At 42.8% G+C, this 25223-nt stretch overlaps 1 protein-coding gene across 2 annotated transcripts in view; it reads right to left on the bottom strand.

Annotated features, from left to right (window-relative positions):
* RPTOR (regulatory associated protein of MTOR complex 1) overlaps positions 1 to 25223 on the bottom strand; it is a 353634-nt gene that overhangs the window by 136414 nt on the left and 191997 nt on the right. For both annotated transcript variants that reach the window (XM_068529624.1, XM_068529625.1), the window contains exon 7: positions 470 to 529. In XM_068529624.1, coding sequence (XP_068385725.1) covers positions 470 to 529 — 60 coding nt within the window. The remainder of the gene's footprint in view (positions 1 to 469; positions 530 to 25223) is intronic.

Genomic DNA, 25223 nt, shown 5'->3' with positions numbered 1-25223 from the left:
GCATCTGCCCTGAGATAGAATGTAAAATTGGGGGTGGGGGGATGGAAGGTTGCAGAACGTGAAAGGGAACATTGAAGAACATCGGGAAGATGCTGTGATCTGACGTTTGCAGCTGGGGAGCAGAGTGATGATCTCTATGTGCAGAGTGATGGATCTGTATGGCAGTGACCTGTATGTGAAGTGATTGGTCTGTATGTGTAACGATATGTTTTTACTTTGGCTCAGTGTTGGAAGTATTTTTAAACATTCAAAAGGATTCAGTTTTTATTCTTTTCATTTTAATATGGCCCCAAATTTAGCTGTGTTCTATGTAACAATCACAAACATGGCCTTAATCAGAAAACAAAAGAACACACCCACATGAAAGGGAAACAACCTGTGCCGACAGGAAGGACTTCTGAGAACCAAGAGTGAAAAAAGGAGACTCCCCTCACACCAGAAGCCACAATAGTTTAAAAATCTGACTTACTTTTCTATCAAATCCAGTGTGACTCCAGGCACCAGACTAACGCATTTCTGCATGCAAAACCTGCAGAGAAAGAAAAGAAAGTGAATCACAGCAATTGGATATTTAACAAGAGAGTGCAACAGTCCCACAGAAAAAGCAAAGAGAGGAAAGTGAGGATGGGGATTGCCACGGTGAAAAGGTAAACCCTGTTTTTCTTAATTCTGTCAGCTTTTAGGTTTATGAAGAAAATCTCCCTGCAGCCTCTCAAAGGGGCAGGAACACCGAGCTACAGCCATAGGTCTTCAGTGGAAGGAGAGAAACGAGTCTGCGGCATGGCGGGGCAGAGCCCCCACTGTGGCAGGGGCTGGGGGCACGTGCGCACAAGATTCCGCAGGACAGGAAGGTTCCACCCAGATGATGAACAGGCTCCACTTTTCTATTTTTCCTTCTTAAGCAAGTAAGCTGGGGAGAGTGATGGAAGAATCAGCGAACCACCCCCAGGCACACAAAAGAAATTCGTGAGAGCAGACAAAGAAAAGTGAATTCAATTATATCATTTTAATTATCATAAAATCATAGGAGTCAGAGCTGCGAGACTTAATCTTCACTGCAGAGCCATCCTGGAGGGCTAGGGTGGGACTGTCCAGGCTTCATCTAATTTGTGTGCACCAACAGGAGGTCTCGGACCATCTCTTTCTTCCTGTCAGGGCTATCGCCACGCAGCAGGACAGAATCAATGGTAGCACGGAGTGAAGAGGCAACTTAGTATCAGTTGCAGGAGAAATGTAAAACATTTAATTCATCGGCTTTAAAAATTAAGAACAAATAATGCCCTCTATAAAAACAGCAGCAGGCACTCAGCAAATACACCCACAAAATGCATTTTAGTATCACTAGTGGATGTGAGAAGTGGAGGAAGGTCGGAGAAGACCAGTGGGCTCAAGGGAGGGGATGAGTACAAGGACCAGGCCACACTCAGGACACGTGGAGTGAGACGTGTACGGTGGGTGGGTGGAGATGGGGGAGAAAGACAAGGAGACAGAGAGAGACCCAGAGGCTGGAAGACAACAGACAAGGCCGTGAAGACGGCGTCTGGAGGGCCACTGGCTCCCAACACGCAGCCCTCCAACGGGGGGAGGGTGGGGGGAGGGGAAGAGGGGACCCTGTGCACCCAGCCCCGCCAGGCTCATGGCCTCGGGGAGCAACGCCTCGCTCAGCCAGCAGAGGAAGTTATCTTCCTGGCTGTGGCTGCGTTGGCCGGTGCTCTCTATTCACGGAGCAGAAGAAACATAAATGCGGGCTGTGTTTGCCCGACACGGACAGAGGCCCTCTCCCACCGGCACAAACGGCCGGGCTGACCAGCTGCTCCACCGGGCCAGTCAGTCCCTCCAGACAAATCCTTCTGTTTACTCCGCTGTCGGAGAACTCTGCCCGTCCGCTCCCGCGCATCACCGCAACCGCCGAACCAGCCCACATGCAGCTCTGACAGCGGCTCCATGTGAATCAGGATCTCTCCGTGGATAGAAATGGGCTACAGGAAACGCATTTTCCAGTCCAATTCTGAGGCCTATGCAAACAGGGCTGCTCTGTCATCTTTCTCTCTGTAACGCACTTACTGATTGGACCTCTGCCTTCCCATAATGATAGTCTGTGCCAGACTAATCCTTTTGTCAGTAACAACAATAAGCTCTGGACAAAATATAAAAAACAACCACTTGAAAGAGCAAACAAATACAGGCAGAAAGGGAAGCCATGACCCTTAAAAGAAGAATAACTGGGCAAGGTCCGCCTTAACCAGCTTTTCCCAGGCGTGCTCCCCAATTCACACAGCGCCGGGGACACTGCTCAATGCAAAGGAGATCAGAACCCCAGGCTGCCAGGAGCTTCAGGGGCAGTCTTAGGAAGGAGGAGCCAAACTCTGCGAGCAAGCTCTCCTAGGATCCTGGGCTGACCCCGGCACTGCACAGGCGTGGGACCAGACCCCGAGGAGCCCCGGGGACACCAGAGCTGAAGTGCTGAACACGCTGAGCAGAGGTTTCCACACTTGCTCACTAGCAGACATGCATGCAGATGGGGACAGCCAGTGCCACGTTAGGGGGCTATCAACACCTGGGGCTTTCCACTGACACCCTGTGGGGTGGTGCCTCAGTTACAACCACGGTCCAGGATTCAGAGCCTCACCCCAGAACTAGGAGCAAAATCAAAGGAGACCAGTCCTACAGCTAAGAGACCTCAATCAATTAAACCATCTACAAGAACAGAGCTAAATACTCCTCAGAGGAAGATAACAGAATCCAGACTTTCTCAGTGTCTCATCCACAATGGAGAGTATTCTACCTAAAATCAAGAGAAAAATTGTTAATAAAACCAGATTCATTGCTGACCACATTTTGGAATTAGACTTTAAAATTATAAAAATAATGATTAACTGGGAAATAAGTATTATGATAAATCTGCTGAAAATATAAAGTTCCATTATGTAGGAAATTAAAAATAGGGCCATGATGCAACTTTAAAATATCTATGATATGGTTATATGCATTAAGAGCAGCATGGATAAACCAGTGACTGACAATCCACAAATTGTACATCAGCCAATATTTATTCCTTCGCACCAGGCAAAATCAGAGGCAATAAAAATGGCTTGACAATTCCACAAAATTGGATATTAGTAATTATGACAATAAACACAACAGCTGGCAGTTGGTTAGTGCTTACTCTTGGTGCTAGAGCTCTCATCAACAGGCTCTGGCCACTTTTGAATCCTCTTTGTCCGACTCGCCCTTTCCGAACTTCGAGTGAACAGTTACACAGCACCTGACCACTGCTTACTGCCTGCCTGCTGACGCTCCAGGCCAGGGTTTCTCAGCTGTGCACTAAGGACTCTCAGGGCCAGATCATTCTTTGCTGTAAGGGCAGCATCCTAGCCTCGACCCACAGGACGCCAGCAGCACCACACCCCAGTTGTGACAACCAAACATGTCTCCTGACACTGCCTAATGTCCCTGGGGGGCAGAGTCACCCCCTTGAGGCCACAGCCCCAGGCCAGGCCCCAGTGTCTCTCACATTTTCCAGAACAGTCTCTGCTTCCACTCTTGCCTGTGCTCCCTATTCCTCTCCCAGGAATTCTCTACCCAGCAGGCAAAGCAAGCCTTTTAAGAGAAAATGCTGTAATAAGTCATTTCATCTTGACCCTCCAGAGGCTTCCTGCCATGAAGGATGAAATGCAGGGTGCTTGCCTAGCCTCCCAAGGCCCTGCCCTGGGCTTCCAGTCACTGGTCTAACCTCACTTCCTCACTCTCACTCTGCTTACCCAGCTCCATTCACCCTGACACACTTCCTGCTCCTTCAACACGCCAGGTACAGCCCCACCTCAGGGCCTTTGCACTTGCTGTTCCCTCAGCCTGCAACACTCTTGCCCCAGGTAACTGGAAGGTTTACTCCTTTGTTTTATTTGTACTTCTTCTACCTTCCCTGACCAGCCTAAGGAAAATAGCACCTTCATTCTCTACCCGCATACCCTGCTTTTTAAAAATAACGTTTCTTGCTACCTTATTATATATTTGTTATTGCTTGTCTTTATCATAGAAGATAAGCTCAATGAGTACAAGGACTTCTCTTATTTTGTTCATCAGTGTGCCCCCAGTACTTAGAAGGGTGCCTTAATATAGTTTTGATAATCCATAAATGTGTCAACAAGTGAATATGGTATAAGATTAATTTCTAATAGTTCACATATATCTTTTTCTCCCTGTTGCTCTTGAAAGTGAGTGGCTTCAAGATTTGTATGCAGAACAAATTAATTAACGTTAAAAAAACTCAGCTGTGTAACCTTGTACACTATCATATAACTGTTGGATGCTATTGTTTCTGAGAATGGAAATACATTAATTTTTTTTTCTAATTAGAAACCCCCCCACATATTTACCATAAAAAATTAAAAGTACAGAAAATTACAAGTAAAAATTAACCCCAAACCTAAGATAACCATTAACATTTTCACATTTACCTCTTAGAGAAAATTGAATCATGCTGGTTTATTTTGTTCTAGGAGAAAAGGAAATCAGTCACTGAAACATCCCAAACAATACAGATGTGTGTAACGGAAAAGTGGAGTCTGTCCTGCCGCCCCATTCCACTGCTGACCACTGCTGACTGCTCCTCTGCATCCAGACTGTGCCCAGCACACGTGCACAACCAATATCTACCCTTGGGTTTTGTTCAGTTTTTTTTCTTACCACAAGAGAATTTGCCATACACACCACAGCTGTGTTTTTCTGTTGTTGTTTTTTTAAACATTTGTTTTCCAGCATTTTCCAACATTCAACAAAGTTGAAGGAATTTTAGAGTAAGTTCCTGCATCCCACCACCTAGGTTCCACCATCAGCATTTGATTGCATTTGCTTTATCACATCTCTGCCTCTCCGTCCATTAATCCATCTCATTTTTGGTGCGACAGAGAATATGGTACACTTGCCTTTAAATTCTTTAGCACACATACTGAGATCTCAGTATCTGTTTATTGTTTTTGTCTTTTGATGTAAGATTACATACAATGAAGTACACACATCTTAATTGTTCGTTCACCGGGTTCTGACAAATGCACATGCCTGTGTACCCAAGCTCCTACAGGGACCGCTACCAACATCCCAGGGAGTTTTCTCTCACCCTTTCTCAGCCAATTCCTACTTCCTCCCATTGCCCCCAGAGGCAAACACTGCTCTGATTTTTCTACTGATTTTTATTCCTCTGTTCTAGAGTTTCACATACATGGACTCATCAAGTATGTACTTTTGTATAAGGCCTTTTCCAGTCAGCATAATGTTTTGGATGTTTATCCATGTTTTTGTTTGTATCATGAATTTATTCTGTTTCGTTGCTGACTGGTATTCCATTATATGAAAAGACTGTAGTTTATACATGCTGTTCTGTAACTTGCCCTTGTGTATCATGGACAATATAAAAGCTGATGCATAGAACATTACCTTTTTCATGAACATAAGTGTGCTGTCCTCGGGATGCATTCGTAGCAATGGAACTGCCTGACGAATGGGTACACATATTGAATGACCAGTCATCTGATGGCTCTCCAGAGGGAAGTGCCATTTACTGTCTCATCAAGGCTGAATATACCCACTTTTTAACTTCCGGAAAAAACTGGGTTTATCAACATAAAAGAAAAACAAACCCTCTGTTCTACTGATAGGTGAGAAATGACACATCATTGGAATTTCTTTGATTATTATTGAGGTTAAATGCCAGCTAATAATTTTTCCAGTTCTTTGTATTTTTCTTTTGCTTGTTTCCTGTTTATGCCCTTCTTGTCTTATTGATTTTAAAAGTGCTTTATACATTAACGGAACCAACGGTGGCTTTGTTATATATTACACAATTTTCTCAATTTATAATTTTAAGTTTTGGTTTTTGTTATCTTTGCCATACAAAACTTAAAATTGGTGTTTAATAAAATCTATCACTTCCCTTATAGCTCTTTAATTCTCCTGACAATTTTTCCAGTACTTTTGTGAGTTTTCTTTTTTACATTTAAATCCTCGGTATATTTGGAGTTTATTTTTTCAGGTGAGAGGTAAGGATTAAAAAAAATTCAAATGGTTAGCCATGTGCCCCATACAGTATTGAGTAATTATTTTTTTTCCAAATGATAAATTCTTATACAGTAGATTCTGTTTCTGGAACGCTCTACTCTGTTCCATTGCCTCAAATGTCTGCTCTTACTCCACCTGAACCTTCAAAATGCATTTTAATAATTAGTAGGACAAATTTTCTTTCACACATTCTATTTTTTCAAAAAATTCTCATGGGTATTCTCAAACATTTATCCTTCTACTTGACCTTTAAAATCACTTTATCAATATGTGTCAAATTTATGGTTTAATTTAAGGAGAATTTATATCCTTAATCTTCTGGCTCTCACCATGTAATAATAATGTGGTCAATCCCTCCATTTATTCAAATATCCTTTCGTATCAATCAGTAAAGTTTTATGGAATTTTCTATACATACGTCCAATACACTCTTAGCTTGTTTATGTTTTTTTTTAAATTTTTTTATTTTTGGCCGCGTTGGGTCTTTGTTGCTGCACGTGGGCTTTTTTCTGGTTGCAGCGAGCGGGGGCTACTCTTGGTTGTGGTGCGCGGGCTTCTCATTGTGGTGGCTTCTCTTGGTGTGGAGCACGGGCTCTAGGTGCGTGGGCTTCAGTAGTTGTGGCACAGGGGCTCAGTAGTTGTGGCTCGTGGGCTCTAGAGCGCAGGCTCAGTAGTTGTGGCGCACGGGCTAGGTTGCTCCGCGGCATGTGGGATCTTCCCGGATCAGGGCTCGAACCCATGTCTCCTACATTGGCAGGCAGATTCTTAACCACTGCACCACCAGGGAAGCCCCTTGTTTATGTTTTGTCATTGTTACTGCTACTACTGTGAATCAGATTTACTTTCTTTCCCAACATTTCCTTACTGGCTTTTTTTTTTTTAAATTAATTAATTAATTAATTTATTTTTGGCTGTGTTGGGTCTTCGTTTCTGTGTGAGAGCTCTCTCTAGTTGCGGCAAGCGGGGGCCACTCTTCATCGCGGTGCGCGGGCCTCTCACTAACGCGGCCTCTCTTGTTGCGGACCACAGGCTCCAGACTCGCAGGCTCAGTAGTTGTGGCTCACGGGCCCAGTTGCTCCGCGGCATGTGGGATCTTCCCAGACCAGGGCTCGAACCCGTGTCCCCTGCATTGGCAGGCGGATTCTCAACCACTGCACCACCAGGGAAGCCCCCTGGCTATTTTTAATATATAAAAAGGGTAACAATTTAAAGGAAATTATTGTGAAGTATACCATATATGAAGAGTATATAAGATACAGATGTGAGTTTAAGGAACAATAAAGTAAATATAAGCACCACACAGATTAAGAAATAGCACATTACAAAATCTAAAAGGCCCCATGTGTCCCCGCCATGGTGTCTGTTCCTGCCCACCCCCCCCAGAGGTAGCCTGTACTTTTATGATATTGATTTGTATTTGTATGGTATTGATTTGTAGTCACTCAGTAATCAGTCACTTTGTTGAATGCTCGTGCTATTGTTAATAGTTTCCCAGTGGATTTTATTGTTTTTTTTGTTATTGTTGTAAAGTTAAAATTCAGATCATACATAAATAATGCAAATTTGCGTTCTCTTTAGAATATGTATACCTTTCATTTTGTTTTTGTATCTAATTATATTGACTAGCATTTCCAGAAGTTTGTTAAATGAATTACAGTTAGTATACATCCCCCTCTTAGTTCTAATTACATTAATGGAAACACGATGTTGAAGCATTAGTGCATGATGATGGCTGCTAGTTTAGAAGGTTTCTCTTATGTAAAGGAAGTATTCTTCTATTTTTATTATAAGGTTTTATTAAAATTCATTTTTAATTTTATCAAATAACTATTCTTCTCTCACCTATTAAGATGATGAATTATATTAATAGGCAGCCTAACAGAAAGTCATCAAAACAGTCCTGGAATGAATCTCACTTGGCCAAAGTTTATTCTTCTCTTACTATACGGCAGGATTCTAAGTGCTAATATTTCATTTTGAACTCATCTGCAGTGTGTGTCTGTGTATGCATATGTGTGTGCCTCTGTGTGTTTGTGTGTATGTGTATGTATGTGTCTGTGTGTGTGTATACACACTGCATTTGTCAGGCTTGGTACCTCAGTCATGGTAACTTTATGAAGAGAATGAGAAAGCTTATATCAATACTTGTTGAAATATGGCCTATGCTTACATACTATCTTATTACCATTTGTTTTTTTCCATATTTCAAGGATAATCATCTATATGTTGAATCTTCATTGTTTTATTTTTCTTGCTTCTCATTATTTTTTACTGCTTTCTGTTTCCTGTACTCCTGACCAATTTTAAGGTCACAAACTTCAGAATTAAATTTGATTTCTTAAACTTTCTCTTTGCTAGTTCTCTTTTCATCTTGATGTACTGTTTTGTCAATCTCAATATTTATTCATTTTTCTTCAGAGACCATTTTTCTGTAATTTCATTGAGGATACAAAGCATATGCTGTCTTCTTTCTGGAGCTCCTTGTAACCACACCTGAGTTTATGCTGATGAGGTGACTCAGGGTGGGGGCTGGTCACCAGAAGGACCAACACTGGATAACAGCAGGGAACTTTCAGCCCCATGCTGACCTCCAGCCTCTGACCTCAGGAGGGAAGGGGGCTGGAGACTGAGCTCTAAAAAGAATCTTGAACAAAGAAATTCGGAGAGCTCCCAGGTTGGTACTTTGTGGAGGGGGTGTGCCCTCCACTCTCTCCCACATGCAGGTGACCCTCCCCTCCAGTGAGAAAGAGGGGCTTCCCCAGCAGTCTTGCTCTCAGCATTCCCTGTGCAGGTCTAGCCTGCACCTGGGTAACAGCTGGGAGACACAGGGCAGGAAAAGACCCGCAGAGCTGATCCCCACTGTGAGTGTTAGTCACGGTTTGATTTCAGTCCCCAAGGTGCCGCTCACTTTCTGGAGTCCTCGGGTAGCTGCGTTCTGAGCAGAGGCTGTACTGAGTGTGGCCGAGTCCTTCTTATGGGCCGACACTGGGGTCTCCACGGATGGAGATGCTGCGGAAGCTTCACAGATCAGACTATTTTAACCAAGTCCTTCTGAACATGAAGCGCATTGCCAGAGATGTCAGGCTTTTAAAGGAATTTTGGGAAACAGCTCAAAGTGGCAATACACTATTAAAATAAGACAAGCAGGGCTTCCTTGGTGGCGCAGTGGTTGAGAATCTGCCTGCCAATGCAGGGGACACGGGTTCGAGCCCTGGTCTGGGAAGATCCCACATGCCACAGAGCAACTAGGCCAGTGAGCCACAATTACTGAGCCTGCGCGTCTGGAGCCTGTGCTCCGCAACAAGAGAGGCCGCGATAATGGGAGGCCCACGCACCGCGATGAAGAGTGGCCCCCACTTGCTGCAACTAGAGAAAGCCCTCGCACAGAAACGAAGACCCAACACAGCCATAAATAAATAAATAAATAAATAAATAATTTAAAAAAACAAAAATAAAAAATAAGACAAGCAAATTCCTTGACATTTCATTTAATGTAGCAGGTTAAAAAACAAACAAAGAGGCCGCCACCTGGGCCGCTGCCCGCGATTCCCCCATCTCCCGCCATGGCCGAGGAGCTCTCCGCGGCCACGTCCTACACCGAAGATGATTTCTACTGCCCCGTCTGTCAGGAGGTGCTCAAAACGCCCATATGGACTGCGGCTTGTCAGCACGTTTTGTGTAGAAAATGTTTCCTGACTGCAATGAGAGAAAGTGGAATACATTGTCCCCTGTGTTGTGGAAATGTGACTAGAAGAGAGAGAGCATGTCCTGAACGGGCCTTAGACCTTGAAAATATCATGAGGAGGTTTTCTGGTAGCTGCAGATGCTGTGCAAAACAGATTAAATTCTATCGCATGAGACATCATTACAAATCTTGTAAGAAGTACCAAGATGAATATGGTGTTTCCTCTGTCATTCCAAACTTTCAGATCTCTCAAGATTCAGTAGGGAACAGACATTCACAGAAAGATAGACAAGATGAAAAGGCAGAGGGCTATGTACCAGATGAAGGAACAAGATAAAACCCCAGAAAAACAACTAAATGAAGTGGAGATAGGCAACCTTCCAGAAAAAGAATTCAGAATAATGATAGTGAAGATGATCCAGGACCTCAGAAAAAGAATGGAGGCAAAGATTGAGAAGAAGCAAGAAATGTTTAACAAAGATCTAGAAGAATTAAAGAACAAACAGAGATGAACAGTACAATAACTGAAATGGAAAGTACACTAGAAGGAATCAACAGCAGAATAACTGAGGCAGAAGAACAGATAAGTGAACTGGAAGACAGAATGGTGGAATTCACTGTTGCAGAACAGACTAAAGAAAAAAGAATGAAAAGAAATGAAGACAGCCTAAGAGACCTCTGGGACAACATTAAACTCAACAACATTCGCATTATAGGGGTCCCAGAAGGAGAAGAGAGAGAGAAAGGACCAGAGAAAATATTTGAAGAGATTATAGTCAAAAACTTCCCTAACATAGGAAAGGAAATAGCCACCCAAGTCCAGGAAGCACAGAGAGTCCCATACAGGATAAACCCAAGGAGAAACACGCCGAGACACACAGTAATCAAATTGCCAAAAATTAAAGACAACGAAAAATTATTGAAAGCAGCAAGGGAAAAACGACAAATAACATACGAGGGAACTCCCATAAGGTTAACAGCTGATTTCTCAGCAGAAACTCTACAAGCCAGAAGGGAGTGGCATGATATACTTAAAGTGATGAAAGGGAAGAACCTACAACCAGGATTACCCGGCAAGGATCTCATTCAGATTCGATGGAGAAATCAAAAGCTTTACACACAAGCAAAAGCTAAGAGAATTCAGCACCACCAAACCAGCTCTACAACAAATGCTAAAGGAACTTCTCTAAGTGGGAAACACAAGAGAAGAAAAGGACCTACAAAAACAAACCCAAAACAATTAAGAAAATGGTCATAGGAACATACATATTGATAATTACCTTAAACGTGAATGGATTAAATGCTCCAACGAAAAGACACAGGCTTGCTGAATGGATACAAAAACAAGACCCATCTATATGCTGTCTACAAGAGACCCACTTCAGACGTAGGGACACATACAGACTGAGAGTGAGGGGATGGAAAAAGGTATTCCATGCAAAGGGAAATCAAAAGAAAGCTGGAGTAGCAATACTCATATCAGATAAAATAGACTTTAAAATAAAGAATGTTACAAGAGACAAGGAAGGACACTACATAATGATCAAGGGATCAATCCAAGAAGAAGGTATAACAATTATAAATATATATGCACCCAACATAGGAGCACCTCAATACATAAGGCAACTGCTAACAGCTCTAAAAGAGGAAATCGACAGTAAGACAATAATAATGGGGGACTTTAACACCTCACTTACACCAATGGACAGATAATCCAAACAGAAAATTAATAAGGAAACACAAGCTTTAAAGGACACAATAGACCAGATAGATTTAATTGATATTGATAGGACATTCCATCCAAAAACAGCAAGATTACACTTTCTTCTCAAGTGCGCATGGAACATTCTCCAGGATAGATCACATCTTGGGTCACAAATCAAGCCTCAGTAAATTTAAGAAAATTGAAATCATATGAAGCATCTTTTCCGACAACAGCGCTATGAGATTAGAAATCAGTTACAGGGAAAAAAATGTAAAAAACACAAACATGTGGAGCTTAAACAATACGTTACTAAATAATCAAGAGATCCCTGAAGAAATCAAAGAGGAAATCAAAAAATACTTAGAAATGATGGTCCAAAACCTATGGGATGCAGCAAAAGCAGTTCTAAGAGGGAAGTTTATAGCTATACAAGCCTACCTCAAGAGACAAGAAAAACCTCAAATAAACAATCTAACCTTACACCTAAAGGAACTAGAGAAAGAAGAACAAACAAAACCCGAAGTTAGCAGAAGGAAAGAAATCATAAAGATCAGAGCAGAAATAAATGAAATAGAAACAAAGAAAACAATAGCAAAGATCAATAAAACTAAAAGCTGGTTCTTTGAGAAGATAAACAAAGTTGATAAGCCATTAGCGAGACTCCAAGAAAAAGAGGGAGAGGACTCAAATCAATAAAATTAGAAATGGAAAAGGAGAAGTTACAACAGACACCACAGAAATACAAAGCATCCTAAGAGACTACAACAAGCAACTCTATGCCAATAAAATGGACAACCTGGAAGAAATGGATAAATTCTTAGAAAGGTATAACCTTCCAAGACTGAACCAGGAAGAAATAGAAAATATGAACAGACCAATCACAAGTAACGAAATTGAAACTGTGATTAAAAATCTTCCAACAAACGAAAGTCCAGGACCAGATGGTTTCACAGCTGAATTCTATCAAACATTTAGAGAAGAGCTGACACCCATCCTTCTCAAACTCTTCTAAAAAATTGCAGAGGAAGGAACACTCGCAAACTCATTGTATGAGGCCACCATCACCCTGATACCAAAACCAGACAAAGATACTACAAAAAAAGAAAATTACAGACCAACATCACTGATATCACAGAAATTGAGACAGAGATGTAGAGAACAAAAGTATGGACACCAAGGGGGGAAAGCCAGGGGTGGTGGTGGTGGTGGTGGTGTGATGAATTGGGAGATTGGGAGTGACATGTATACACTGATGTGTATAAAATGGATGACTAATAAGAACCTGCGGTATAAAAAATAAATAAAAAAATAAAGGTTTTATTAAAAAAAAAAAAAAGAAAAAACAAACAAAGAAACAAACAAAAAAACCCACATGAAACAGTGTGCCAATCATCTGGTATTTGTAACTAAATTAAAAAGTATGCCATGTGTATTATTAGGAAAGAAAAAAAGTAGAAAAAGAGACTTTTGTAATTTACAATCTTTAAATAGCTACCACTTTTAAATGTACAGAATGGCTCACTCTCCTCAGGAGCTTCTAGACCAGTAACCAGAACAAGACACAAATGAGGTTCAGGAGCCAGCTGTCTCAGCTGCCCTCGATGCTTCAGAGGCAAGCATCTGAATGATGGTCGGAATGAGCCGATCCTGTCTGTCTTGTTCCCAGGGCCAGAGCCTGGAAGACATCCCAGGGGTCCCTTAAGTACCTGCCCAGTGAAAGCAGAAAGAACTTCCAAGGGAACAGTGCTAACTCTGCAAGGGTGCTGTCATTTTGGTTCAGAAGAGGTTAAAAGGTCAAAACAATTGTCATAAGGAAATGTCTTTTAGAAAATGCATATTTAAGTATTGGAGGGTAAATATCATAATTTCTGTAATTTACTAAAAATAGCCATAAGAAGAAAATGATAGAGCAAGTAACAAATGTAAGATTTGGGTTATGAGTACAAGGGGGTTTGTTTTATTATCCTCTTGACTGTTTTGTTAGAATAGCTGAAAACTGTCCTGCAATGGAAAGTAAACAGAGAGAAAGAGAAAGAGAGGTCAAAGCAGATGTTCCTACGCTGATGAGTCAACGTCAGGAAAACATTCCAGGGAAAGATCTGATTTCTCAAAACTTGAGCAGTTTGTTTCTGTTTTTGAAGAATGTCAAGATGTAAAGAGGGGCTCCCAGCCCTGCCCAGCCCAACTCATCTCCGTGGTCATTAAGAGTCGGTCCTGACAGCAAAGCCCCTGCACTGATCTGCAAAAGCAGAAAACCAACACTCTCTCCTAAAAGTGCAGCTCTCTTCCACAGAGGTGACACTCACGACTCCCAACCACAGGAGAGACGCAGAACACACAACAAGCTTCCATGGAGTTCTTCCAAACTTTCCGGACCCTGTTTCCATGGAATTCACCTGATAAAGAAGTTAGAATCCACCTTGTCCAGGACAACCTCACATGCTCCAGCCTCCTCAGTCTGATTCAAATCTTAAGGTGTAATTTTACCTGATAAACTGAAAACAAGGACTGTGTTTACGCTGCCTACTGACAAAGCTGAGGAGTGAACACATACAAACCTGCCTGGAGGGAGCCGGCAGTCAGGAAGGGGCGGCCACAGAAAACAAGAATTTCACACGGGACACACAGAACCCCAATCCTCTCACCCAGGGAACCCCCCTGTGAGCCCTGCGGCACAGTTCTGATTTAGTAGGCGTCCTCATGTGCTGGCAGTGCTGAGGAATGGTTGAGAGGTGGTGGCGGAGGCTGCTGTCCCCTGGGAACCGAGGTTCTCTAGTATAAAGGGAAAACAGGGCCAAATGGCTGAAGGGAGTGTTTCCCAGTAAACACACCTGTTTACTCTCACACACAGCAGCTGGGCCCTCATCTGTCCTTGTCTAGTGTATAGGATGGCCTCGTGGCAGACCCAGAAAGTTAAATTTATGTAAAAATTAAGCGATTCTTTTAAACTAAAGAGCCAAACACCACTTAAATTCAATCTTCCACCGTATTTATTCTTATTATATTTTTCTTGCTGCCTGATGTGCCCTTTCTGTATTAAGAAGCTATGTCCTTGACCCCCAATCTTTCCTCTACATCCAAAAGTTCACTCTGGGGGTCAATTCATGCCCGTGTGCACAAGGATGGGGGAAATACAGGCGAACCGAGGCCACCCCTGCCCCAGTGAATGAGGAGGGCAGGCGCTGCAGCACCAAATTCCATACCACTTACCATTCAAGTGACAACTTCAAAAGAGCTGACCCTATTTAAAAACATAAGCCCATGATACGCTGAGAGCAGCAGTGCTCGTGAGCTACACAGCGACCTGCGTGGATCATTTTAGAATCAGTCAGTCCCTATTACAGGGGACTGAAGCTGATGTCACTGCAGAACTCTGAAGTCCCGGCACGTCTGGTGGCCCCAAGCCAAGCCCTGATTCTTCTCCAGATACAAGTGAGAGAAGAAATCGGCTGGAAGGAATTTTAAGCAGGATGGGAGACCAAGATGAGCTGTGCAGTGTCACGCTCCTTCCGTGATCAAAAGATACAAACAAACCCCTCCAGCGAGTTACAGACACTTTACTGGAATAACGCAGACGTTCATTTCTCTTCTTTCCTATGTAACCAGTAGACTTCTCCCTGCAAGGAGACTCCCGAGAGCCGGAGGCTGGCTTAGAAACTCAGTCAACAGTGAATTCAGTGTTTTGCACGCCTGGTCAGTTCAAACTCAGTCACCAGGCTCCCATCGCGGGTGAGGCTGCACTCCAACCCTGGAGAGAACGGGCGCTTCTCAGCTGCAGCTCACCTCCCGCCTGCCAATAGCACGGCAAAACCCATGCTTAAAAACAGCCACAAGGAGTCTCTGTAATAAGCCCCAGGTGTTTTAAACGTGGGAAGTTCTTCTTGTTAAAAAATTCGCATTCTCTGACTCAGTTTCCAGGTTGAACTCCTAAATGACTCCTGAGGAGAAGAACACGACATGGAAAAGAGGCAATAGGTTTGGTGTTTTAGGGCAGAAGCTGTGAGCCAAACCATGACTCCTCCATCTGCTGGTCTGCCCGGCAGCATCTCCAGGGATTCCAGGAAGATTAAGATAGGGACAATGTCATTTATGAAGTACCTTCTGTGTCCAGACAGCTTCTTCGTTTGCTATTATTATTCCTACTTCAGGGGAGAGAGCCGAGGTTCAGAAGGTTCTGAAACTACCCAGCCAGTTACGTGGCCAAGCGTGACAGCGTACCTCTGCAGCCACGTGCCACGACATTCCCACGGGGGCTAAGGCCACCGGACCCAAACTCAAAAATGACGTACCACTGTGCTCCTCTAGACAATTCAATGCATCGTCTCAAACTCAAGAAGTGAAAGCAGGAAGAAAAGAGGGAACAAGTAGTAAGATGAAAGCCTATAAAGAGAGACTCCCCCAGCTGTGCGGGGGAGGCCACAGGTGGAGTGGGAGCCACCAGGCACGGTGAGTGGTCCAGCCATTGGCTTAGGAGAGAACTGACAGAAGTGCCTGCACATCCCTGTCTAACAGGTAAAATAGAGGCAACAGAGAAGTAGCTTAAACAGCAAACAAATGAGAAGTGTGCGCATCTCAGGTCCAGGTTTGGTCCAACCTGTGCTCATTAACAAAGGCCAACAGCCTTGCAGGAATACTGTAGCCAAGTCTCTCCTTCCTGCCTGGACCATGGCTGGCATGCCAGCCGCCCAAGTCCAGTCTCGGGCTGCAGTCTATGCAGTTGTCTTCCTCAGGATTTAAATCTCCCTGCTTTTTAGGTCTCATATTTAAGGTTGGACTGACTTTGTCCCCCCCACCCCCATCCTCTCCTGTCCCTTCTAACACCTAAGCTCTCCCTACATGCTTTTCTGCACTCATGTCTCCACTTATACTCAAGGAAAAGAAAACACCCAAATACGTTTCTGAACATTAATAGCACCGACATGATTTTAATTCTTGTAAGACATTTGTCGATTAAGTACCCTGATAAGTACCAGATATTCCAGCTGCCTTATGAACCGTGAGTCTGTGCCCATTAACTTAGAGGCATGTGGACACGATGATAACATGGCTGGTCTGAGGACCGTGTGGGGAACAAGCAGAGGCACCAGGCCAAAGCAAGTTTCCTACGGCAGACCAGAGCCTGGCAACGCCAGGTCAGGTGCAGGGAAGGAAGCCCAGACATTCCATTGGCTTCTCCGTGCTCTCACGGTATTGAATCCACCAGAAAAACAGTTCCCAGGGGGTGGGGGTGAGGAGGAGCACTGCTGAGAAACTGAGCCAATTCCTGGTATTCTGGCAGCAAATGAGCGAATTCAGGTTGATTTTCCAATTATCTTTTAAATGTAAATTGTGTTCCTTACAATGTCTGATACACAATCTGTCCTTGGACTCCCAAGCCAGGCAGGAAGCTTGGAAATCACACCATGAGGGTGTTCACTGAGTCATGCTTGCTGACTTTACCTGCTTGTACTCCTGGGCTCTGGTTTAGGTGTCAGGTCAGTGACCTTGGGACGTTACCCTCCATTGAGATTCTTCCAAACCTGCCCTCACGGCTTCAAGAAGCAGATGAACCCCACTGCTAGGAAGGGGACAGCCTCAGCCCGCCTCAATTGCTTCCTCTCTAAAAGATACCTACCTTCCAGTCTACAAATGTTTGCCTATTAAAAACAAGAACACTAAAAAAGCAACTAACTTAAAGCCAACAACCTCTTTCCTTAAGTTGTACATTTTCCCCTCAGAAGAGCAACTGATCCTCTGCCGCTTTACTCCTCACTTCCTTAACATAGTTTATGCCTGTGTTGCCTCCCCTTTCTCAGGGTAGCCCCGTGCCTTCTGGCTGCCACTCCAGTGGCTCTAGAACTGCCCGAGGTGACCGAGGACTTCCTAACTGTCAACTTCAAGGCCTCTCCCAATCCTCAACCCTGAAGGGTCCTCAGAGGGATGTGGGGGTCTGGCTGCCCTCTCCGCTCTGCCCCTCCGATCACTCCCTCCGGCCAACTTCCTTCCTACATTAGGACTCGCAGAACCTGGTGCTGTGTTCTTGGCCCTCCTCTCGGCTTACATGCTCTATGAGTAACCTCAACTGCACCCAAACCATGGTGTTGGACCCCGGTGAAACAACTCCCCTGGGACGAGCTTTCCTCTCATCTCACGCACCTGTTCAAGCCTCACGTGCCGTGCTCAAAACAAAGTGACAACAACCACAGACCCTCCACCAGACAGCAAAGAACCCGTCCGCCCCACCCGACAGAGTCCAGCTCCCGCCTCTTCCTTCCCTCCAGGCCCTCAGATCTCCTCCACCTGGAAAGCCACCTCTCCATTCCAGTCCCATCTGTTTACCTCGGCCTTTCTTTTTGGTTTTGGTTTTGTTTTTTTTTAGTAGGAGGGGGTTATCAGAAGGCCCTGAAATGCCTTTATGAGTCACATCCACAAATCCTGCTGCCCTCCACTGGGGCGGTGGGTGGGGCTGGGGAGAGGCCAGCTGGGAGCGCCCAGGTGTCCTGAGCTCGCCCACGCCCACCAGAGGGCCACTGCTATGGCCGCCTCCAGGTCTCGCACACCCGGGGAAGCTGCCCTGTCGGGTGTGGGTCTGCGTCTCCGTGTGCCCATTTCCAGCAGCACCCGAGTCACTCTATTACTAATCCACGTACACGTCTCCCGAATCAGCTGTCACACGCCTGCAGGGGAGATCGACCCGTCTCACTGGCTCTGGAGACGGGACCCCAGACCCAGCACCATACCCCTGGAACAAGGTCCTACGGAACAGCCCACCTTCAAGCTGCACATCCACGGCTCCACCCTCTTCCCACTTCATGGTCACCTGCCCCCCCTCAGTCCTCAGGGCCCCTGCCACACCGGACGCTCTGCCATCGCCCAGACATGGCCCGGCGGTGACTGTCTGCTCAGGCGCCTCTTCCTCCTTCTCACTTGAGCCAGAGTTTACTCGTCACAGGAGGTCAGGACCAATGACCCCCCCCCCAGCAAGATGCTGGTTGCCTCCACGGCGAGCAGAGGAATCTCCTCATCCTCTTCTCCATCCCCAAGAGCAGCATTGATAAAAAGTGTCTCTTTAGCAGACTTCGTCTCACAGATCTTTATAATTTTAGTACTTATAATAAGGCTGACTGAACAGAACACATATTCAAAAGAAGTTATTTCACAAGTCCATTCAATCTCAGGATAAGCAAACAAGCTGTTCTGATGACCATGGTGACAACAGTTAACACTAGGACGAGGTTTAACGCCCAGTCTCAGTGCCTTAACATGGCCTCTGCATCCAGTTTAAACGCTCAGAATAAAGTGTGTAAAATAAAGAAGTAAAAAAAACAAAGAAGAGGCTGACATCTCGTGGCTTAATTTACACTATTTTAGACGCTGATGGGGTCACTATGCTACCATCTGCATGGGTTTTACGTGGTCACACTGTTCTGGTATTCAAAACGTGATGTTATTTAAGAGGGACCATCAATTCCATCTCAGCAAAAGTAAAAAGAGAACGAAATTGGTTCATGCAATATGCCGCCTAGTTCAGCACCAATCAAAGGATTGTTTTTTTATGTCCATAAGGGTCATGAAAGTGTGCTGTCAAGTGTGCAGCTGTATACAATAACAGTCTCTGAAGCAATGTGATTTACTGTTACTGATTTTGCATCCTTAGGCACACAAATCAGATAAGAAGTCAAAGTACCGTTAAAATGCCCAGAAGTTTAAGGAGAAGATACAAATAAGCAAATGAATAGTTAACAGGTAATTGTTTTATAAAAAGTGATATAATCAGTTGCTCTGCATGTATGATTTCAAACAGGGATTAAAACTAATTTGGAACACAGTGATGATGGTATCAAAGCAGCAGAGGACAAACGACTTTGCTTCCATTGGCCGACGATCATGAGGAGGACTGGGAGGGAGGGAGGCCGGCCGGAGGGGGCAGAACACTATTTTATAAGCATCATTTCACCCAAAGTTGATTTCCCGTAACTATATTAATAACTTGGTGGCTGTAAGAGTCCCATTGTGAGCTGAACTGCATAAAATCTTTATTCTCTTCTGAACACTCCTGTTATGTTAAAAGAACATTCTGTTCACACTTGCTCCCCTCGAGTCTTCCACACACATTACATACTGATTCGTTCAAACTCTCACAAAAGACTCTTGCACTCACTGAACTGCCTAGTGAGATCCGTTTGAGATAATACATTCCACGTACTCTTGTTAGGTAAACACTGGAGGAGAAGGGAGAATGTGAGCCAACAGCAAATTACTAGAAGATAAATAAGCCCAAACGTGAACAGTAATTAAAAGGCAACCTGCCCTTTAAAAAAAAAATTCACTTAATACTTTTTCTCAGGGAAATAAGATGATTTTCAAAAGGCGCTATGTGTCTAAAATTTGGTCAAATTGGTCAATATTTAGACAGTAACTCTGTAAACATTATATTTCTTAGCTTTTTACCATTATTGATTACATTGAGCCTTGGGACAACACTTTAACACTGACATCTGATATTTAAAAGAAATAAAAGGAGACATGATTTTAAAATCCTGGTATCTTGCAAAGGGTGGTCTGTCTAGTCCGTTTCATGTATGTGACTTTCTAAGATGTTAGGTGTCCAGAAGGCTGTTCACAGTCCCGAGTTAGTGGAACACATCATCATCGTGTGTGAGCCTTCTCTTTTGTTTTGCCGTTTTCTTCCCTACATCCCCAACCTGTCTCAATACCCCATAGGCACTCACATCTATTTAATGTATGCCCTTCCGTATTTCAAGTGTATGTGCAAACTTATTTATACTATATTTTTTGCGTTTAATTTACAAAAAAGTATTGTTTTTCACCCAATATTATGCATTTTAAAACATTTAAATCAACTTTAATGAGGTACAATTTGCATACAATAAAATGCATCCATTTCAGATTATAATTTGAAGTATTTGACAAATGTGTTTTGTCTGTGCAACCAACCACCACAATTCCCACACAGGACATTTCCACCCCCCAGAAGCGCTGTCCATCTCATCCCTGTATCTGGCTCCAGCAAGCCCAGATCTGCTTTCTCTCGTTGTAGTTCACTCTGAGAACTTCACAAAATGATAAACTATGTACTCTTTTGTGCTTATCTTCTTTCAAGCAGTGACACATTCATGTTATATCGATAGCTTGTTCCTTTTTATTGGTAAGCAGTAACAGACTAAGTGTATGTCCCCAAATTTGGTCCATTCACCCATGGATGAACATCTCTCTGGATTGCTTCCAGGTTTTGGACACCATGAACACAGCTATGACCATTCATTGCACATTTCAGTGTGGACACATGTTTTCATTCCTCCTGGGTAAATACATAGGAGCAGAATAGGTGAGTTGTATGCTATGTGTATATTTAAAGTTATTAAAAATGGCTAAACTGTTTTCTAAAGTGGCTGTACTATTTTCATCCCCACAGCAATGTATGAGCGTTCCAGTTACTCCACATTCTGGCCAACACACGAGCGCCTTTCGTGGGTCTGTCGGTTCTTCCTCTCTCTTTTTGTCAAGCATCTATTCCAATCATTTGGCCATTTATTTAAAATTTGGGTTGTCTTCTTATGATTGAGTTTTTACAGTTCTTTATATATTCTAGATACAGTTCTTTATATATTCTCAGATACATGTATTGTAAATCTTTTCAACTAGTTTGTGGCTTGTCTTTTTATTTTTTATTTTTTTAAATTTATTTTATTTTTGGCTGTGTTGGGTCTTCATTGCTGCGTGCTGGCTTTCTCTAGTTGCGGCAAGTGGGGGCTACTCTTTGTTGCGATGTGCGGGTTCTCATTGCGGTGGCTTCTCTTGTTGCAGAGCACAGGCTCTAGACACATGGGCTTCAGTTGTTGCAGCACGCGGGCTCAGTAGTTGTGGCGCACGGTCTTAGTTGCTCTGCGGTATGTGGGATCTTCCCAGACCAGGGCCCGAACCCGTGTCCCCCGCATTGGCAGGCAGACTCCCAACCACTGTGCCACCAGGGAAGCCCGGCTTGTCTTTTTATTTTCTTAACGGTGTCTATCAAAGAACAGATGTTTTTATTTTGATGAACCTCAATATATCAATTTTTAATGATTTGTGCTATTTGTGTTACATGTAAGAAATCATGAACGCTTTCTTCTATGTTTTCATCTATAAGTTTTATAGTTTTGTCTTTTATATATAGATCAGAAATTAATTTTTCTGCTTAGTGTAAAATAAGGGCTGGGGTTTTGATTTTATTTTTTTTCCCGAATGGATAGCCAGTTGTTCCAGCACCATTTGTTGAAAAGACAGTCCCTTCTCCACTGAATTATCTGGTACCTCTGTCCAAAATCAATTAGTCATATATGTGGGGGTCTAATTCTGCACTCCATCATCTGTTCCATTAATCTACATGGCTATCCTTATATCAATACCACAGTCTTGATTACTGTAGCTTTACATTAAACCTTTTTTTTTTCCCAAAATTTTAATAGCCACTTCAAGTTCCCGTTCCATGAGTTGTTTGTTCACACACATTTCTTTCTTTTTTTTTTTTTAACATCTTTATTGGAGGATAATTGCTTTACATTGTTGTGTTAGCTGCTGCTGTATAACAAAATGAATCAGCTATATGTATACGTTAAATCTTGAACCACACGCCTGTTTTTCAAAATTGTTTTGGCTAGACTCTTTGCATTTCTATATAAACTTTAAAATCAACATCAATTTCCAAAAAAAAAAAAAGGTGTAATTTTGACTGGGAATATTGCGCTGCATCTATAGATCAACCTGGGTAGAATAAAAGTTTTAAAATATTGAGTCTTCTACTCCATAAGCACAGTATAATTCTCCACTTATTTAGGTCTTTCTCTCTGCAATGTTTTATAGTTTTGTTTTGTTTTTTTAATGACTTATTTATTTATTTATTTATTTATTTATTTACGGCTGTGTTGGGTCTTCGTTTCTGTGTGAGGGCTTTCTCTAGTTGCGGCAAGTGGGGGCCACTCTTCATCGCGGTGCGCGGGCCTTTCACTATCGCGGCCTCTCTTGTTGCAGAGCACAGGCTCCAGGCGCGCAGGCTCAGTAATTGTGGCTCACTGGCCTAGTTGCTCCGTGGCATGTGGGATCTTCCCAGACCAGGGCTCGAACCCGTGTCCCCTGCATTGGCAGGCAGATTCTCAACCACTGCGCCACCAGGGAAGCCCTGTTTTATAGTTTTTGTGCACAGATCTTGCATATATTTTGTTACATTCACTCCCAAGTATTCCAGAATTTTGATGCCATAGCTAACAGTATGTTTTTTAAAAATTTTCAATTTCCAACTATTAGTTTTTACTTTATAGAAATGCAGCTGATTTGGGGGTATTGATCTTATATCTTGGAACCTTGCTAAAATGCATTATTAGTTCCAGTGACCTTTTTGTAGACTTCTCATGATTTTCTACGTAGATAATCATGTTTTCTGTGAAGAGATTTTTACTTCTTTGCCAGTCTGCATGCCATTTTATTCTTTTCTAGCTTATTGCACTGACTATGACTTCCAGTACAATGTTGAAAGGAATGGTGAGAGTGAACATCTTTGCCTTGTTTCCAGTCTTCTGGGGAAAGTGTTTAGTCTTTCACCATTTCAACTACAATGTTAGCTGTAAGTTTTTCTTAGATGCCTTTTATGAGCTTGAGAATGTTCTCTTCTATTTGCAGTTTGCTGAATCAGTTTGTCATAAAACCGTGCTGAATTTTGTCAAATTCTTTTTATTTATCTACTAAAATAATCATATAGCTTTTCCCCTTTATTCTGCTAAGGTAATGAATTACATTGATTGATTTTCACGTTAAGCCTTGCATTCCTGAGATAAGCCTTACTTGATCATAATACTTTATCTTCTCTCTATATTGTTGGGCTTCATTTGCTAATATTTTGTTAAGAATTTTTATACCTGTTGGGACTTCCCTGGTGGTCCAGTGGTTAAGACTTTGTGCTTCCACTGCAGGCAGAGCAGGTTTGACCCCTGGTCGGGGAGCTAACATCCTGCATGTCATGCGGCACGGCCAAAAAATTTTTAAAAATTGTTTTAAACAAATAAAATAAAGAAAAACAAAGAATTTTTATACCTGTGTTCATGAGAGATTTTGACCTGTAGCTTTCCCCCCCTCCCCCCCGCCCCTTGCAGAGTCTTTGTCTGACTTTGATTTTTAAGATAAAGTCAGCCTCTTAGAATGGGATGGGAAATGTTCCCCCTTCCTCTATTTTCTGAAAGAGCTTGTATAAGGATTGGTATTATTTCTTTCTTAAATGTTTGCTAGAATGCATTAGCAAAGATATCTGGGCTTGGAGTTTTCTTTGTGAGGCTTTTAACTAGGGAATTCAGTTTCTTTATGAGATGTAAACTATCCATATTTTCTTTTTCTTTTTGTGTCAGGTTTAGTATTCTGTGTCTTTCACGAAATTCATCCAGTTCACCTAAGACATAGAATTTATTGGCACCAAGTCCTTCATACCTAAAAGGATTCCCTTACTATCCTTTTAATGTCTGTTGGATCTGTGGTGATGCTCCCTCATTTCTGAAATAGGGGATTTATATCTTCTTTCTGTTTTTCTTGACCATTCTAGCTAGGGTTTAAAAATTTTATTGAACTTTTCAAAAACTATTATCTATTTTCATGGGTTTTGTATATTTCTCTGGTGCATTTTCTATTTCGTTTATTTTTGCTGTTTTCTTATTCCTTTCTTCTACATACTTAGGGTTTGATGTGCTTCTCTTTTTCTGGTCTTAACAGAGAAAGCGTAGACCATAAATTTTAGACTTTTCTAATTAAAACCTATAAACACCATTACAATTTTGAGATTATTTTTGGTACGTGTAAGCCGAGTTCGGTAATTTTACCTCTTGCAAACATGATATTTTACTCATGATCCCCTAGTGATAAACCCTGAGTCAGTTATTTCACAAACAGTGCAATGAGAAAGGTTATAGCATACACCTTGACGTGGGCTTTTCTAAGCACTTCTATGTACACTAAGAAAGAAAAAGTGCTGCCAACTAAACAGGCACATTATTTATCAAAAGATGGTACTGGATCTCAGGTATGTTCAGATGTGAAAATGTACATCCTAGAATCAATGAAATATGAAAGATGACCCATAATGCACACAGATAATTACAAATATTGCATCTTGTCTTACTGATAGCCAGAACTTCTAATACTGAAGTAGCGCCAGAGAGAACCCTTGCTTTATTCCCAATGTCAAAGGCAGGGCATCTCAAGTTTCTCCACTAAGCATATTTGCTGAAAAGCCCTGTACAGCCTTTACCAAGTTAAGTAAATGCCCATGACTCCACTTAAATATGCTGGATTAAACATGCACATGGATCTCAACTCTCTCCAAAGGGGAAGAAAAAGAGTAAGACATGGACAAAGAGTACCAGGGAGAAAATACAGCAAATGGGAGAAGCCAATCATCACACAGACAGTCTCAAGTGTCAGCGCTGGTGTCAGGACAGGGTTTGAATCCTGGCTCTACCAGTCACGACCATGCAGCCTCAATCCCCTCCTCCTGAAAGCAGGGCTGAAGGCAGGCCATGCCACACAGGCTTCCTGCAGGGGCTGAATGGGTTAATTCATGTAATGGCACAGCATAATGCTCAACAAGATCGAGCTACTTTTATTACCATAATTTAAAATTCCAATGAATTAAGAGTTGGGCAAGTTGTAGTGACTAAGCAGAGAGAGAATGGAAGCCTTAAACCTCAAAGGGGAAAAGCCAAAAAGAAGTAAGTACCCTCATAATGCAGAATCTCAGAAAGAATGAAAACTGAGGTACCG

The sequence above is a fragment of the Eschrichtius robustus genome, chromosome 20, assembly GCF_028021215.1.
Source record: "Eschrichtius robustus isolate mEscRob2 chromosome 20, mEscRob2.pri, whole genome shotgun sequence".
Lineage (NCBI taxonomy): Eukaryota > Metazoa > Chordata > Mammalia > Artiodactyla > Eschrichtiidae > Eschrichtius > Eschrichtius robustus.
The sequence above is the reverse complement of the archived record's forward strand: the minus strand, read 5'-3'. Positions and strand labels throughout refer to the sequence as shown.